Genomic DNA, 15,673 nt, shown 5'->3' with positions numbered 1-15,673 from the left:
GGAAGATGGTCGAGTTACTTTATTTATTTATTTATTTATTTTGATTTTCATGTGGAAGGCAACAAATCATGAAGATAGCATTTTTTTTCTCCATCAGTGCAACACTGAAATGCATTATGGAACAAAACTGCCGTCCATTCAAAAGACAAATGCACCCTTTTCCAGCCTGAAGCAAACTTGTTAATTCATTGCTGATTTAAGCCATTTGGTTAAGGGCTTTTAAGAACTGAATACTGATATGCTGTACTCTCTCAACATAAAAAAAAAAAAAAGGTTCAGAAAAATGAAAGGAGTATATCTTTAGTGTCATAACATTCATCTTTTATGTACTGCTTAATTTAGCAAGTGATAACATGTATATGTAAGGAAACTATTTGTTCATGAACAAGTTGACAAGTGCATCCAGAAGTTAGATAAATACATCTGTTGTATGTTGACCATGTACTGCACTAAACATAAACATAATGAAGATTTATTTTACTTAGAGGTCCAGTGAGGAACATACTGTCTCTTTGCATGGGTAAAAAATCCAATGCAGCCAATGAAAATCACTAAAATGGTCACAGACTGGGAGTTTTTCTATCAGCATTCTCCAGCTTCCCTCTAGAAATAAGCTGTCCAGTTTGTCCAGCTTCATTCTCCTTTGCTCATGAATGCTGTTACCTCTCTGGGGACTTTTCAGAAATAATGGTCTGACCTTGGTAGACTGCTACCACATCACCTTCCTCCTTTACCAATGATCTGCAGCATCCTAGAACATTTATGGTCTGTTTGATGGCTCTCAATATTAGATTTCCAGTACTATTGCTAAAATTAGCTTACAGTTTGGTGACGTGGAAAAATATCCATTAGAAGTAGGCTACATACACATTGAATGACTCATCCTTTCTACATTTAGGAAACTCAAACCTACTCAGAACAAGTACGTGATATCCTACCATACATGATAGGATATCCTGTGTGATATCATGTGTGATAGGTAGCCAAAGAAAACTACTGTAAGACTGAGTTGTAACTTAAAAAAAGAAAAAAAAAAAGTAGAGCAATGAAACAGTAGAATTTGAAAAACCGTACAAAGTAACACATCATGGGCTACTGTGCATGGGTCACTAGTAGGAAAACCACGCACAATTCCAAAACTGTCTTGAAAATTAATCTGTAACATGAAGCAGTGCAGTGAACAAAAAGCTGAACTACTGGCTGATAAAAAACTATGGAAATATAACACAACAAACCAGAAGACACAATAAAGAAACATTTTTTCATATTTGCAATTAAAATTCTCTCAATTTTTCTCCATTATTTAAATCTAATTGATTATTTTTTTTCCCTCAGTATTATTCTTGAAATTCAATTGTCCAAAGTGACGTTATGGGTGAGGACAGGAAAAACATATAAGAGAAAATGCAGAAAAAGAGAAAATTTGTATTTAAAATAAATTTAAGAAAATTGAAAGCAGAAGAATTTTTCCTTAAAAATTCTTTGGTACAAGAAAATCAAAGGCAGGAGGAAGGTTTAAAAGAAAGGTTTACAGGATACAAAAGTTTAAAATGAGAAGAATTTCAAAAGGGAAATAATGGAAAGAAGAGATTAGGGAATATTACTGAAATGTGATTACAGTTAGAGGCCTCATTTGGGATTCTAACCACCCTTTTTTTGGGAGAGCTACAAGAAATGTGCAGAAGCATAGAGAATAGGCTGTGTTAAGAGTTGTTCTTGTCACTGTTCTTGCCTTGGCTTAGCTGCTAAGCCAAGTAATAAATAATTAAAATACATTTCAGATTGATTTTTTTTTCTTCTTGAGAAAAAAAAAAAACCTGGAATAAAGTGTTAAATTTAATACTAAACATTCCTCTATAATTCACATGCATATGATAAAGGGATGTTGGTGCGAAAGGCAATGAAAACAAAGATTCTTAAATCTAGCTCATCCCATAACTCAACAGCATGGGAGGTGAACAATTCAAAAGCAGTTTCCTATTGGGCTCAGGGGGTCTGAACACACTCCCACACACTGACAAAAATGCCCACATCACTGCAGTGCTGACATCCTTTTGTCCTCATTTCTATTTGCCGAGGCTCTGGCTGAAACTGTGTCCTGTTGCAGAAGTAAGGACTCTAATCTTCAAGCAGCAGAGTCCTCCCAGATACTGACATACTCCCATTGTTTCAGTTGTCATTAAGTATTTGATGTAAAATACAACACTAAACAAGGGAGGAAAAACAACAACAACAACAACAACAAAAAAAAAACCTCTAATCACAGACTAGCTGATTATTTAAGATGCTGAACATGTGAGTTCCAAACACAAGAACAGGATTTGAGCCTGCATCCTTCACCTCACTTCTGAATTATCTATTATGATGGAGACGTACTATGCTCTCACCATGACAGTTTCCTTCAGCTTTCTGAAAAAAACATTTTCCAAAATTATTCTTCTGGCTAAAATCAGTTTGGCAAATTTGGCTTGAATCCATGAAATGTTGTGGGGTAAGAAACTGCATTTTTAGCAAGTGCATTTTCCTCAAGTGGTAAAACACAGTATCCCATAATTGCTTTAAAATAATGGTGAATACAGAAATAAATTTGGCACACCCATCTTATGTAGTCTGCTGTTAATTACTAGGAAGCAAGTCAAAATGGAGAAAAGAAATACTGCTTACAAAAATCAGAATTAAACTGAAGTACAGTTTGTTACTATAAACTATAGTTAAAGCCAATTACTTAAACTCGAAAAAAGTTGATCTTTTTAAAGAAGGAAATGAGAGCATAAGCAAGACTTTTGAAACTATTTTTTTTTAAAGGTCTTAAGGCTAGTCTTCAAGCAGAAGTTAGGAAGAATTTTCCAGAATGTCAAGTTATTTCCCAGTTCTCTAGTATGGGGTTTATTCCACCTTTCTGTACCACTCAGTATTGGTTGCATCTAGACAGGTTACTAAATTAGTTTGACTCAACTCACTTCATGTGGGATGATGAAACTTCTTTCTTTGGCTGTTTCATTCTTGACCTTATTGCACCAATAAATTTCAAAAGCAACTTCATGTAGTTACAGTTTACTTCTGCAGAGTCATGTATAAAAATTAGCTTGATGTATTTCATAAAGGCTTATGAAAATTTCATTTACCAAAAAAAAAAAAAAGTACAATTTCACATTTTTAGACTCTTTGCCATGATTAGCATTAATTACATACTGAGCTCAGTCCTTTTTTATGAGCACAGCTCAAAGAGCATGGAATGTTAAGTGCTTTTTGGGAGCATGAAAGAGAAAAGTTAAAAAGAGAACATACTGCTGCAAGTTTTCTGGTCAGCATTCAGGATGTATCCTTGTTTACATCTGCATTCATAGGAGCCGGGGGTGTTTATGCAGAAGTGATCACAGCGATGCTCAACTATACTGCACATATGGGGAACTGAAAGGAAAAAGTAAGAGGTTATTAATTGCTTGTCACAACTAAATAATATATGGTTTCAAAAGCTACTTAAAAATTTCAAATTAAATTTCAACAGTCAACACAAAAATGGAGGCTTAAGCTTACATTTGAGTGTAGGTTTGCCAAATAGTACTATATGTCCAGTCCTAATAAAAATAGGAATTTATATATTAGCTGTCTAGCTGATGTTGGTAGCATGTTTTTGGACATGAAATTACATGTGGAATGGAGATATAAACAAACAAAAAAGTTACAAAACAGTATCTGGAAACACTGATTACTTGGTGGTTCCCTGAAAACAATGAAACAAACCTACCACATTCAAATTTAGAAAATAACTATAATTTAAGTACAAACTGTTCTAGAGAACATTTGATTTCCTGAATTAAGAAAATAACCCCACAGCACAATACTAAAGAATAATGACTGGAAAACAGCTTAATGAAGATTCTTGCTTGCTTAGTTATTAATTTTGAGGAGCATACGGGCAATGTATGACTATGATGAGGTAAAGCATCTCCAAGACTCAGTAAGGAGGAGCTGAGCTGAGCTACATGCTAGAGTATAACTCTTCCTGACTCTATTTTTTTGTTATCTGTTTGTATGTTATGTCTCTAATAGCAAGTAATAAAATGCAACAGACTTAGGAAGAAGATCTAAAAATAAAAAGAATAGTGAGCTTATTCTGTCAAATTCATTACTTACCTATTTTTCCCCATATCAGCACTTTTTGGGGAATTACTAAATCTCATTGCTGTTTTCCTTCCACTAGAGCACTGCTCATATGTCATTCCTATAATGAGCAGGTGAATTACTTCTCAGAGAACAATGTGAGGAAAATAATATATTCTGCTCAATAACAGGGATTGATGTGCTCCTTATTGTGCTAGGTTGACAAACATCAAAATTTATGGAATAGATATTCAATGGCAATATAGCAGCTACAACAGAAGCCTAAAAAATAACATGTGGTATGTGTGGAACATATGAAAAAAAAAAAAAGTGTTTTTTGAGATACATGCTATGTATCCACTCTTTAGAATGGTTGGCAGAGTTATACATTTATTACTAATAAACAAACCACCACAATTGCCAAATCTCCCAAACAGCTTTTTTGAATTCTTCATATCCTGCCATAACAAAACTCCTCAAGTATTTTATCCATGTAAAAACAGAGCTGCTGGGACCTCTCTCAGCTGTGAGTGAAGGGTATATCCGAAGCATATATCCCATTACGTTAAAATGCTAAATGCTCGCGAAAATCAGACCATTGAATGTACTAAGTCAAAGATTTAAAGTCAGTGGATGATCCTAACAGTTTTAGCCCTGTTTCTGTGCCTCCATTCCTCCAGTGTGAAATGGGGATAACAACACTATCTGCTTTTCAGGAGAATAATAAGGACTGTTTGTTCCTGATGGCTCCAGCCTGACTTCTGTCTCTTTCTCACTCTTCTTTTATTCATTCTCCATCTCCATTCCTGGATTCTGTCCCCTCTTCTGTTTCCCTTCTGAGTTTGCAACTTTTGTCTCATTCCCCATGCCTCTGATTTCCCAAGATACTGCTTCCTTCTCCTTTACCTTCCTGCAAGGTAATAAAAAGAGGCCCCTGGGCCCCAGGCCTCAACTGCTGTGTCTGACACCACTGAATCTTTAGGAGCCAGAGGCAGCAACTGCAGTCTGACTTAGCAGGGCATGAAACCCAGTCAGTTGAAATGGATTCTTCTAAGAATTTGATTGTTAAGGTCTGGGACATCTTTGCTATCCATGGGGAAACAGTGGTTAATTCAGTTTACTTTTATTTTGTCCACTGAGCTTCATCACTTGGCCAAATTCTTCTCTTATCTTCATTGGAATCATGAAGGCACATTCCCACAGACACAAGGGTAATCCATACCCAAAGACTAATCAGGAGTCAAGTTCTCTTCCCAAGGCACGAAGCCTAGGAGACTGCGTGCCGGGAGACTTGACCAGAGCGGGGTGCCTTGATGGCTCTAGGAAAGAAGCAAGGCGTCCAGATGTTTGACCCAGCTACAATGATAATCCCTCTAGGTCCACAGCAGGGAGAACTTTTAAAAGCTAACCCATTTCCCAGGAGGAACCTACGTGCTCCACGCTATGAGATGCCTAGATTCTCTCTTCAAATTTAGACAGATGAATGCTGCTTCACAGCCCACGCTCAAACAGACATTAAGGATCCTATCTGATGTTTAGTTCCTTAAGATGAAATCCACAGGATGCTAGCACATTAAGTTCTGTGTTGAATCTGGCCTGGGTTATTAAGTGTGGTTTGTTGTTTTTTGGTTTTTTGTTTTTTTTTTTTTTTTGGATCTCACCTTCAGCTCCTGAAACAGCAAATGGTGTGGAGGCATTCACTGAGTAAAGGAGGCAGCAGCAATCCTTGTCGCCTCCATACTCCTCCATCTGCAGGGGGATGGTTTTATTGAGGATCATGTGTATTTGGATTAAAGATGAACTATAAAACTTTAATACATTTACTGGGTATGGCCTAGTCAGACAAAGATTAAGTAGTACTTGTACTGGATTCATTTCTAAAATGCTATTAAAAATCCCATAAAATGGAGTTTTGTAGCATTTGCTGTTCATTCCATTGAAACTCTCATGCTTAGTTTACTCTTTCTTGGTTTTTAAATGTATTTTACTATGCCAGCTAATACCACGGCAAGGAAGAAACAGGAAAAAATCTATTATCTGATGAATGTCCGTGATGTTGTTCTGTGCTGATGCAGTTCATCTGGAGCTCTATTGCTCTTTGAAACAGTTTTGGAAAAGACCAAGTAAGGAAAATTCTCCAGCCTATCCTGACAATAAGCCTCAGTTCTTTCCTGGCAAAAGCGTCATAAGAGATGAGTGAGCATTCAGTCTCACCATGCATTCTTTCCCTGGACTCTGCTGAAAATGCCTCGGTTTCATGCCATTATATTAACTACACAGATTGGAATAAAATTAATTATACATGCCAAAATATTTGTAAAAGGTAATTGTGTATCACAGAATTACTGATGGAAGTGATTTCTCTATTGTAAATTAATACCTATTAAAATATTATTTACTTTATGGTATGAATGAATAATATCATGACAAAGGTTTTTCCTAACTTTCTGCATTTATAATGGGTGGAATAAAAACGCTATCATATTTCTGTCTCTCACTTTTAGTGACAAGGCATGCTCAGAGATAACTGTTTGTATATATGTAAACTCTAGAAGAGGAATAGCATGAACTCCCCAGTTTTTTATTTTTATTTATATATATATATTTAATAACCAAAAGACATTTATCAGCTTGAATTTTCAATACTAAGTGAAATCACATTTAAAATCGATAGATGAAACAACTTATCTAATGCTCAAATAGCAGAGGATTGTAAACTAACTACTGTTATGCAATGAATAGGAAAATCATGGTATGTGTGTTTGCCTCTCTGCTTATGACCATTAGGAATTACATCACATTTTATGGCACTTGCAGTAGAATTAGCTTTTCCCCATATGTATGATTGCTGTTCTGAATGTTGTCTAGATACCCTCCCTTTTTTCAGCAAATATATTCTAACAGAATAGGTTCCACAGGAAAAAAAAATGACAATGCATGACTTTTTTTTTTTTCTCCGTGTTTTACTTTCATCTGTGCATTCAAACCTACATATAAAAGACTTACCACAAAGTTTTGTCTGGAAGGCGGAGGTCAGTGTTTCAATCTGACTGAAATTAGCAACCAGAAATACGTGCTCTTCGTGCGGTTCACTCCCAATGGACTTCAGTGTGTTCATGTCCACTCTTCCCACTCCAATGGCAAAAATCAGGATTCCTGAGTTGCGAGCTTTCGCAGCAATCTCTGCCACTGGATCTTGCGGTCGCCCATCTGTCACTATCATGATAATGCGAGGCACGTTCTGGCTCAGAGGTCGAGCCCCCTCAGACTCAGAAAACGCGATGTTGACGGCGTACTGAATAGCCAGCCCAGTCATGGTGCCAGTCGCTAGGTGCATCATTCTCCTGACTGCTCTCTCAATCTCCTGCTTCCTCCTGAATGTCTTCAGAGAGAATTCATGTTTGACAGTGCTGCCGTACTGAATCAGGCCCACTCGGGTGGCATCAGGACTGATGTCCAGGAACTGTAAGATGGTTAAAATGAACTCCTTCACTTTTTCGAAGTCGTAAGGACGTACGCTTCGAGAACTGTCAATGATGAAGACAAGATCCAGACGTTTTCTGTTACAAGTATTTTCTAGAGGACAAAATGAAAACAACAATTCTTTACAAGAATTCTGAAATGCAGATCAGATTAGCTTGACCTGAAATGTCAAACATGCTGTCTAAACAAATACCCTGATAAGTGTTGGCAAAATACAGGAAAAATAGGAGATGCCAGAACTAAAGCTACTTGGGCAATCTGAATTTGGTCTCTGGTGAATAACAGTAGCTGCCTGTTACTTGATCAGTATATTTTTTTTTCATGAGATCAGTGCTCAGAATGGGCACTGCTGAGACTTTGGCCTCATACCCCACGCAGGATGGAAACCCTCTCTGAATTACATAGTTATTACTGTAGTGGGCTGCACGTTGATGATGGCTGTTGTAGGGCCTAAGAACTGAGAAATCCTAACGGGACAGCACTCTAATGACACAAGGTGGTATTAGTTCTTCATTAGAAACAAAGAAACAGACACAGAGAAATCCAGGTCAAAAGCATCTGTTAATTGGAGTGACTGATCCAAGACGTGAAGGGGCTGATTTTTCAGGGAACTTGGCACTAAAGTGCGCTTTGCATGTACAAAGTACAGCTCTCAATGACGTCAACTGCAGCTGTGAGTGCTCAGCACTTCTGCAAATCAAACCCCATGATTTCAAACACATAATTAATGGCCATCTGGGAAAAGTTGAGTCTATTGGACTAGCTCAGCATCACACTGAAATTCTGTGGCTGCACCAGAGACAAAATCCAGTTTTCTACAATGGCGTTCGACTTGGAAAAAAGACCACTCGTACACTTCCTGAAATTGTCTGTTTCAGTCATCAACACAGCCTTTTTTCCAAGAGCCACTGAAGCTGGAATACCACAGGGTATGTCTATGACAACTGCACAGACAGACAGACAAAGCTATCGTGGGTAACAGCAGAAGCACAGGCTGCCCCTTCTGGGCATGCCACGAGCTTCCCAAGGCCCTGGGTACACCCTCTGGCTTCTACTCAGCCTCTGTTGCTGACATATGCGAGTTATAGGGTGGGAATGGACAAGGACTGGCTGTTCACTGGCTTTTCCTATACAGAAAACCAGCACATGGCAGGCTTATGGGAAGCAGAGGGACACGAGCTATGAGCCTTGCCACTGGAGGCTGTGTATGGTAGAAATTTAAAAGGACTTTAAAAGTCTTCCTGGGATGCTGGTGATATGAAATGAATTGAGGTTTAATAGAAAGACTACAGGTAGAGAGAAAGCTCACCAAACTGCAGTAGCATCCTCACCTTACTAAGCTGAGGTGCCCTTAACCAGGAGCATCCCTCCCTGCCAACCCAATTCAATTCCCAGAACACTCTTACCCATCTTGTGCGCTGAGTGAGGCAGATGCCCTGTGGAAAAAGTAGTTATTTGATTGTATAATTAAAGGCCGTGTCATACAGCACAAGTACAAGTGGGCCAATCAAAGACTCAATTGGAACAACATCTGCCTCTCCACAAGCCTTTACACGAGCTCAATTGTGACTGCTGATGAATGCTAACCATGCATTGCTGCCAACGAAAGGGGTGAGAAAGATGCCTATTCTCACTTGTTAACTCAGAAGCTTCTTTCATAGATTACCAAGAACATTTGTGGGCACAGAATGAAAATGGTCTTTGATGACATAAAAATGACTGCCTGGATTTATTTCTCTGCAGTCTACAGTGTGGCTTTATTCAGAAGTGTAGGAATATGCTCGAGTTGCTTATTCTTTCAAAATCAGAGAGTGTTGAATGCAAGCCAAACTGAGCAGAAAAATAAAAATCCGAGTTCTGATGGAACACATATATCCTGACACATTAACTGTTTTCCAACTTATTCGATCAATGGCATATCTAATTATTATTTTTACTAATATGGGATATTCCAGCACAGTTATAATACAAAGATAACAGCAAGATAAGACTTGTGGGAGCCGGGCAAGGGGAAAGAAAGATTCAGAAAGAAGGCCAAGAATGTGTGTGTGCCTATGAAGGCATTGACAGAGGAGGGAGAAGGGCAAAGTGACTGCTATTTCAAAACACAAGCCTTGCTGTTGAATTCTTTTGAATTTCAGGGTGGATTTTTAATTTGAATGTATAGATTCAGATCTCAGTCTGAAGAGACTCAGTTCCTTATTTTGAAGTCAGGAATGAATGGAAATGGAAACCTGGAGAGCATTAGTAAATAGTACTACCAGAAATACCCCCTATTGTGCTAAATTAGTAATGCAGAAGGATGTAATATAGTATATCTCAAAACCACTTTCAATAGAAAAAAAATCTATCTATAGAAATGCCAAACATTTCAAAAATATATATATATTTAAAGTCTTTGTCTTCTGGGGATTTTTAATGAACTTGTAATTATTAATGTTGATTGAGCTGAGCTGGGTTCCATGAAATATTAAGTATAACTCTTTCAGTAAGAAGAACTCTAGCTGGGTGGTATTTTGAGGAGTGGCAATCAGTAATGGCTAACAGATCTGAACACTCATCCCCTCAGATAAACTTTCAATGACGCCCTTTTAGCAGCTCCATGGTTTTGCACTTGCCCTGCAAACTATAATCTCTTCCTCCTACCAGCTCTTATGTTTAAACAGAGAACTTTCTCAGAAGTTTGGCAAACGTCTTCAAACCACAAAGCAACTCCCTTCTACAATTCTTATGTGAAGTGACACATTCATTGAGAAGAGCTACTCATCCAGAAACCTATATCTAAGTCAGCACAGTTTTTGTATTGCCAACACAGAAGTTATAAAAAGAAGCCTCAAAATGTGAGATATATTATCCTAAGGCAAGGCAAGACAAGGAAAGACAAAGCCAGGAAAGGAAAGGTCAGGTCAAGAGTAAACATGTTGTCCTTCTGTGCTCAATACCCAGTTTCTCTAGAAATGACAGTTACTGTGATGCCACCTCTGCAAAATGAACAATGCAAGGAGATTTTGGCTCTCCCTGGAAGAATCCAGCTGGGATCCAGTTAGATAGATGCATAAAATACAGCTTAAAGGAGTAGCTCACATTTCTAAAGTTTGATGAAGTTACTTGCAGTAATCGATAGCTCAGAGGTCAGCTGGTCCACATTCACAGCATTAAATTCACCTTCCTACTAAAACAGAGTGGCGACATGCAAACAGCCTACCGGGAATAATCCCTGTCCCCCATGTCCTCTGCATCATGCACAGAAGTTGCTTGGGGAGTGCTAATCAACATGGGCCAGAGACAGCTCTAACAATTTAACAATAATAATGGTGGAGTCCCAATGCCCAAAAATGTCCCTTGGTATTATTTAATTTATCGGTATCCTCAAACATTTCCATTTTGGGTTATTCAAGCTGAACACACTCAAAGGCTCCAAGTTTTAGATGGTAATCTTTTTCAACAGCTTTTGCAAACTGTCTCCCTTGAAAAGATTGTTTAGAATGAAGTTATTTATTTTCTGTTGTTGTCCTACATTTTTACAATTCCTTAATTACTCTATTTGGTAAATACTACACCAGTGTTAAGACATTTAGACACTGAAAATGCAATTTATAACAAGTAAATACTAGTTCCATGAAGACTTTTGCTATAGACTAAGACAATTTAAGCAAAAGGAAGGATGAGATCAGCTAAGAAAAAATGAGATCATAGACAAATTATTGCCTGAGCAAGCAATGCATTAGTGACAACTTTAAGGTTCAATAGCTTGTGTTTCTTAGCTCACTTTGATGTAGATACAAAAAATTACATGTTATGTGAGATTGCCAGTAACAACAAGGTTTATTTTTAGATTTTTATCTTTATCTGAATAACAGAACCAAAGTCTTCACTCAATTAAATATCAGAAGACTGTTCTCCCAGCTAGCACATTATAAAATTTCTTTCTAACTTTCATTTCTTTCTTTGTCATTTTATTATTTCATTTTCCCTCAACCTTACTTGCTTTTCTTTTCTTTACAATTTCTTTCTTTACAAACCTTGGTACCAAATTTGTTGCAAAATGTGTGAACCTGATGGTATCAATTATTTCTTCTTAAAGTTCCAGAATTCTGGTTTTCCCTGGCTGAGTATCCATCCAGAAAGTTAATCTGACAGGGTTTGACAGGTACAGATATTTCCAAAAGATTTCTCAGTTCAATCAGAAGGTTTGACTGTCTTGTTGTTACAATTGAGCAAGCACACTATACTCAAATTTGCAATTCTTTCACACATATTCCAGGAGTAAGACACTGTAATGGGAAGAAAGGCATATGTACATACTCTCTACATACACCTTCTAGGAAAGTGCAGTAGCTTCCTTAGCAAAACTCAAGCATGAAGCACACAGCAGTAAATGTGATATTGTTCCTGTTTGGAAAACACATTTTGTGGCTGTTGCCAGGAATAAATGAAAAATAGCAATAATTCCAAGCACTTCTTGGCTCTAGTGAGATACCTTCTGCAAGCTTACTTTCACCTCTTTTCTCATTCTAATTGAAAGACAGGGAAAAGGGTGTTTTGGTGGATTTCAGATACAACCATCCCTAGCTCCTGAAGTAGGTGTTGGGGACTGCTCGGTACCCCTTACCTGGCACACGTATGTGCTGCACTTGGTCCTGCAGGTGACTCCACCTCTTCCCAGCTGTGGGACAGACCATGGGTCCAAGACCTGCCCCCATACTCCCTGGCACCATCCTTGCTCTGAGATGTTTCCCAAACTCACTGGCCTCTGGCCCCAACCCAAAGATTCATTATGAGTTTGGCAGCTCACCCACTCCTCCTTACAAATTTCTTCATCTGGGAACACTCTCTAAATGGAACACAGCCTCCAGAAATCTCTTTGTTGCCTCTGACAATTTTTTTTCGGAACTTTCAAAACTTCTGGGAGAACTGTACAGCAGTAGGCTCTTGTCCACACATTTCCATTTCCTTCCACATGCAAGTGCTCCACTACCAGTCACAGGAGAAGGGTGCGTTACTTTGCTCTCATTTCACCTCACTTTTTCTGTTACTTCCCTGTCATCTTTTCCAGAGTAAAGAGGTCATTATCAGTGTGAAGTCTCTTTAACTCAAGTCCCAAATTGACTCCTAATTTATCCCAATTTCTTTACTGAGACTGGTGCTGTCTCTGGTATGAAAATAAAGTATGTTGTAGGGATGTTCTCAAGTTTCTCAGTTCTTCTTCCAGATTTTATTGTTTCTTAGATGGAAACTGTTGGTTCCCTGAAGTCATAGCCAGAAGGACCAGGGACAGAGAACTAGGGTTGCTTTCCCTTGCAGTAGGGGAACACCAGGACAGAGAAATGAAATACCTTGGTATCCCTATGTCAATCCTAACAGTATCAACATCTACCCACTGCATCCTACCAGAATCAAATGTTGTATACTCTCAGCTGCATGTAGCTCGTACACATAAAAGATGAGGAATTTATCTTCTGAGACACGATGGAGAAGCCTTGTGGTACACAGAGGTAATGCCACTTTTAATCCAGTTCTCCCAAACAACCTAAATGCATTTACTCTGCCTGTGACCATTGTTTCCTGCACATCTGTGAAACAAAAAATCTGTCATAACCAACACAAAAAAGGTGGCTTTATAGGAGATCTTCATATATTTCTCCATGAAGATCTGAAACTTCTGTCTTGGCTCAGCTACCTTGGATGCCACTCAAGGGACACAGAAATTACTACAGAAGGAACAGACAGAACAAGTAAATAGCTGTTAGTAGCAGTGTCGAAAATTCAGTGAAAAGAGTTGACTAATTAGTTTGTGCTGTCCTCCTTTCAGGACATTAGCATAATGTTTTAAAAACTCCTATCCATACTTTTTTTAAGCCACTTGTGTCTTTGTTTATGGGGAAAGCTGTTAGCAACCTCGACATTACTCATTGATCAGCTGACTCGAGACCACATATTTCTATCCATTGGTAACAGTGTAAGTACTAGGCTCTTCCAGAATAGCTTCAGAAACAGCACCATGGGACACTGATGTATAGCATCTCCCACTACCCCCAAAAATGCATAGGGCAATCATCATACCCACTGGCAAATCATTAGTCCTACCACTTCAGCAGTACTTAAATAAGGTCCTCTCCAGCTTTCAAAGCATTTTAAAGAACAAATCCCCCTCTTCAGCCACAATACCGTCTGGTTACCCACACACGCCTATAAAATGAGCTATCCCTTAGGTTATGCAAATGCTGTTTCCAGGATTTTCAAGTTAATTTTGTACATATGTGGGCTCTGTTGTGTTTCTTTATTTGTTTTAATTATTAAGCTGAAGTACTCACACTGAAGCCAAAAACACCACACTTTTGAAAATTCTGTGTTCTTTTTTTGGCCTGATCTCCCTTCCAGATAAAATATGCAAAGGAGGCTTTGCACTCTTTGAGAATATACATGATAAAATGGAGTTTGTAATTTTACTCTGCAAATTACTGTCAGGACAAACTCTTTTTTCAAACAGAAGTGGCTTTTCACAGTAACTTGTGGGGGTTGTAACAAAATTTCAGAAATACAAAGAGCATTTGCAGGTTGGTACATGACTCAGTTTTTTTCTGTAGCAACAGATATTCTTTCCTCCACGTAGAAAACTTAAAAATCACTTAAAAAAAAAAGGAGAAGAAAAAAAGGGAAAAGGGAAAAAATGGAAAAAAGGTAATAGCATAAGAAAATGAAACAAAAAGAGAAGACAGGAAGAATGAAGGAGATTAAAAAAAAAGTGAGAAGCACAAATGCTTTGAGGTAATAACTACACAGAGGAAATCTTACATATTATACTTATGCAATACATAATTATTGCAGAAAAAATTGAAAATTCCTTGTGCTACTAGAAATCCAATATCACATACAAAATTAATTACTGAATTGCTCTTTAAAAGGCTGAAAATTGAATGCTATTTTATGACTTAAAAATTAACTGTGAAATCCAAACACAACAGTTGGCAAGCACAACGTTGTTATGTGGCTAAGAATTGCTAACACGAATCAGCACCCGGGCTTTCTGATCTCCCTAACAGCTGGCTGCACATGAGCGGACTCAGGACACAAATCCCTGAAGCTTGTTACAGCCCCAGCTAGCCACAAGGCTCATTAGTTGGGCTGTTTTAGGGCTAACAACTTCCACAAGAACAACTACCTGGGCAGGGATATGGCAACCACTCACTTGTTGCTTCCCCAGACTCCTATTTGGGTTTTGGGAGGCACAGCCACAAGGCGGACCACAAAGCCTGAGAGCCACAGGTAGAGGAGAGGGCCTTTCACTGCCAACAAAACACAGGAGCCTAAAAGAGTGGAGGGGTCTGGGCAAGTGAAACTCCTGCTGCTGCTTCAGACCAGGTAGATAACAGATACCAGCTATTGCTGGGAAGAGGCTGACAGCTGAGATGTTAAGACGAAAGTTGAAGTTTGAAGCCTCAGCAGACCTTCCAGCTGCTGGAAAGTAAAGCAAGCAATTGCTAATACTCCACTCCAGCACACTGATTGTACCTACACTACTCAGAAGGAAGAAACAAGTGATTTTGCAGACTATAAAATGCTTTGCTCTCACTTTACAAATAACATGCCTATTTTTAAATGGCAATTTTATGATTTGATTAGCAAGAATCTGAACTGCATGTAGTTGATTACCTTATATCCTTATAAAAGTTTAGTTACCTTTTAATTAGAAAAGGATTTAAATTACATTTTAACTAAATATGTGATAACTCAGAAGATATAATTCACAACTTCTTCCTGCCTTTATCTATAACCAGGAATAGTTTTGATCTACCCAGATATAATATCATCATAGCATGTCACAAACATGCTACAGTTATCATGGCACAATCCTAGCTTCAATTCCAAAGCAGACTTCAGTTGCAATGACCCTGCTTAATGTCTTTGAGGACCAAAGAACTTGACAGGGTTGCATTTATGTGAAGAAATTACATGAATATGTTAAGGCTGTGAATGAGATTCTTACAGCTGCTATCACGTGGTTCAGCAGTCCACATTAGCAGGATTTAGAGAACTCATGCCAACACTGAGGGTATAAATGTCCAATAAACTCAATCAAAACTAC

General features: G+C 38.2%; 1 protein-coding gene across 4 annotated transcripts in view; it reads right to left on the bottom strand.

Moving 5' to 3' along the window:
- Nucleotides 1-15,673, bottom strand: part of MATN2 (matrilin 2) — a 66,114-nt gene that overhangs the window by 38,206 nt on the left and 12,235 nt on the right. For all 4 annotated transcript variants that reach the window (XM_084510453.1, XM_084510452.1, XM_084510454.1 and 1 more), the window contains exons 3-4: nucleotides 7,111-7,680; nucleotides 3,289-3,411 (exon numbers count right to left, since the gene is read on the bottom strand). In XM_084510453.1, coding sequence (XP_084366579.1) covers nucleotides 3,289-3,411; nucleotides 7,111-7,680 — 693 coding nt within the window. The remainder of the gene's footprint in view (nucleotides 1-3,288; nucleotides 3,412-7,110; nucleotides 7,681-15,673) is intronic.

Source organism: Aythya ferina, assembly GCF_964211825.1.
Source record: "Aythya ferina genome assembly, chromosome: 2".
Classification (NCBI taxonomy): Eukaryota; Metazoa; Chordata; class Aves; order Anseriformes; family Anatidae; genus Aythya; species Aythya ferina.
This window is presented reverse-complemented; position numbering and strand designations above follow the sequence as displayed.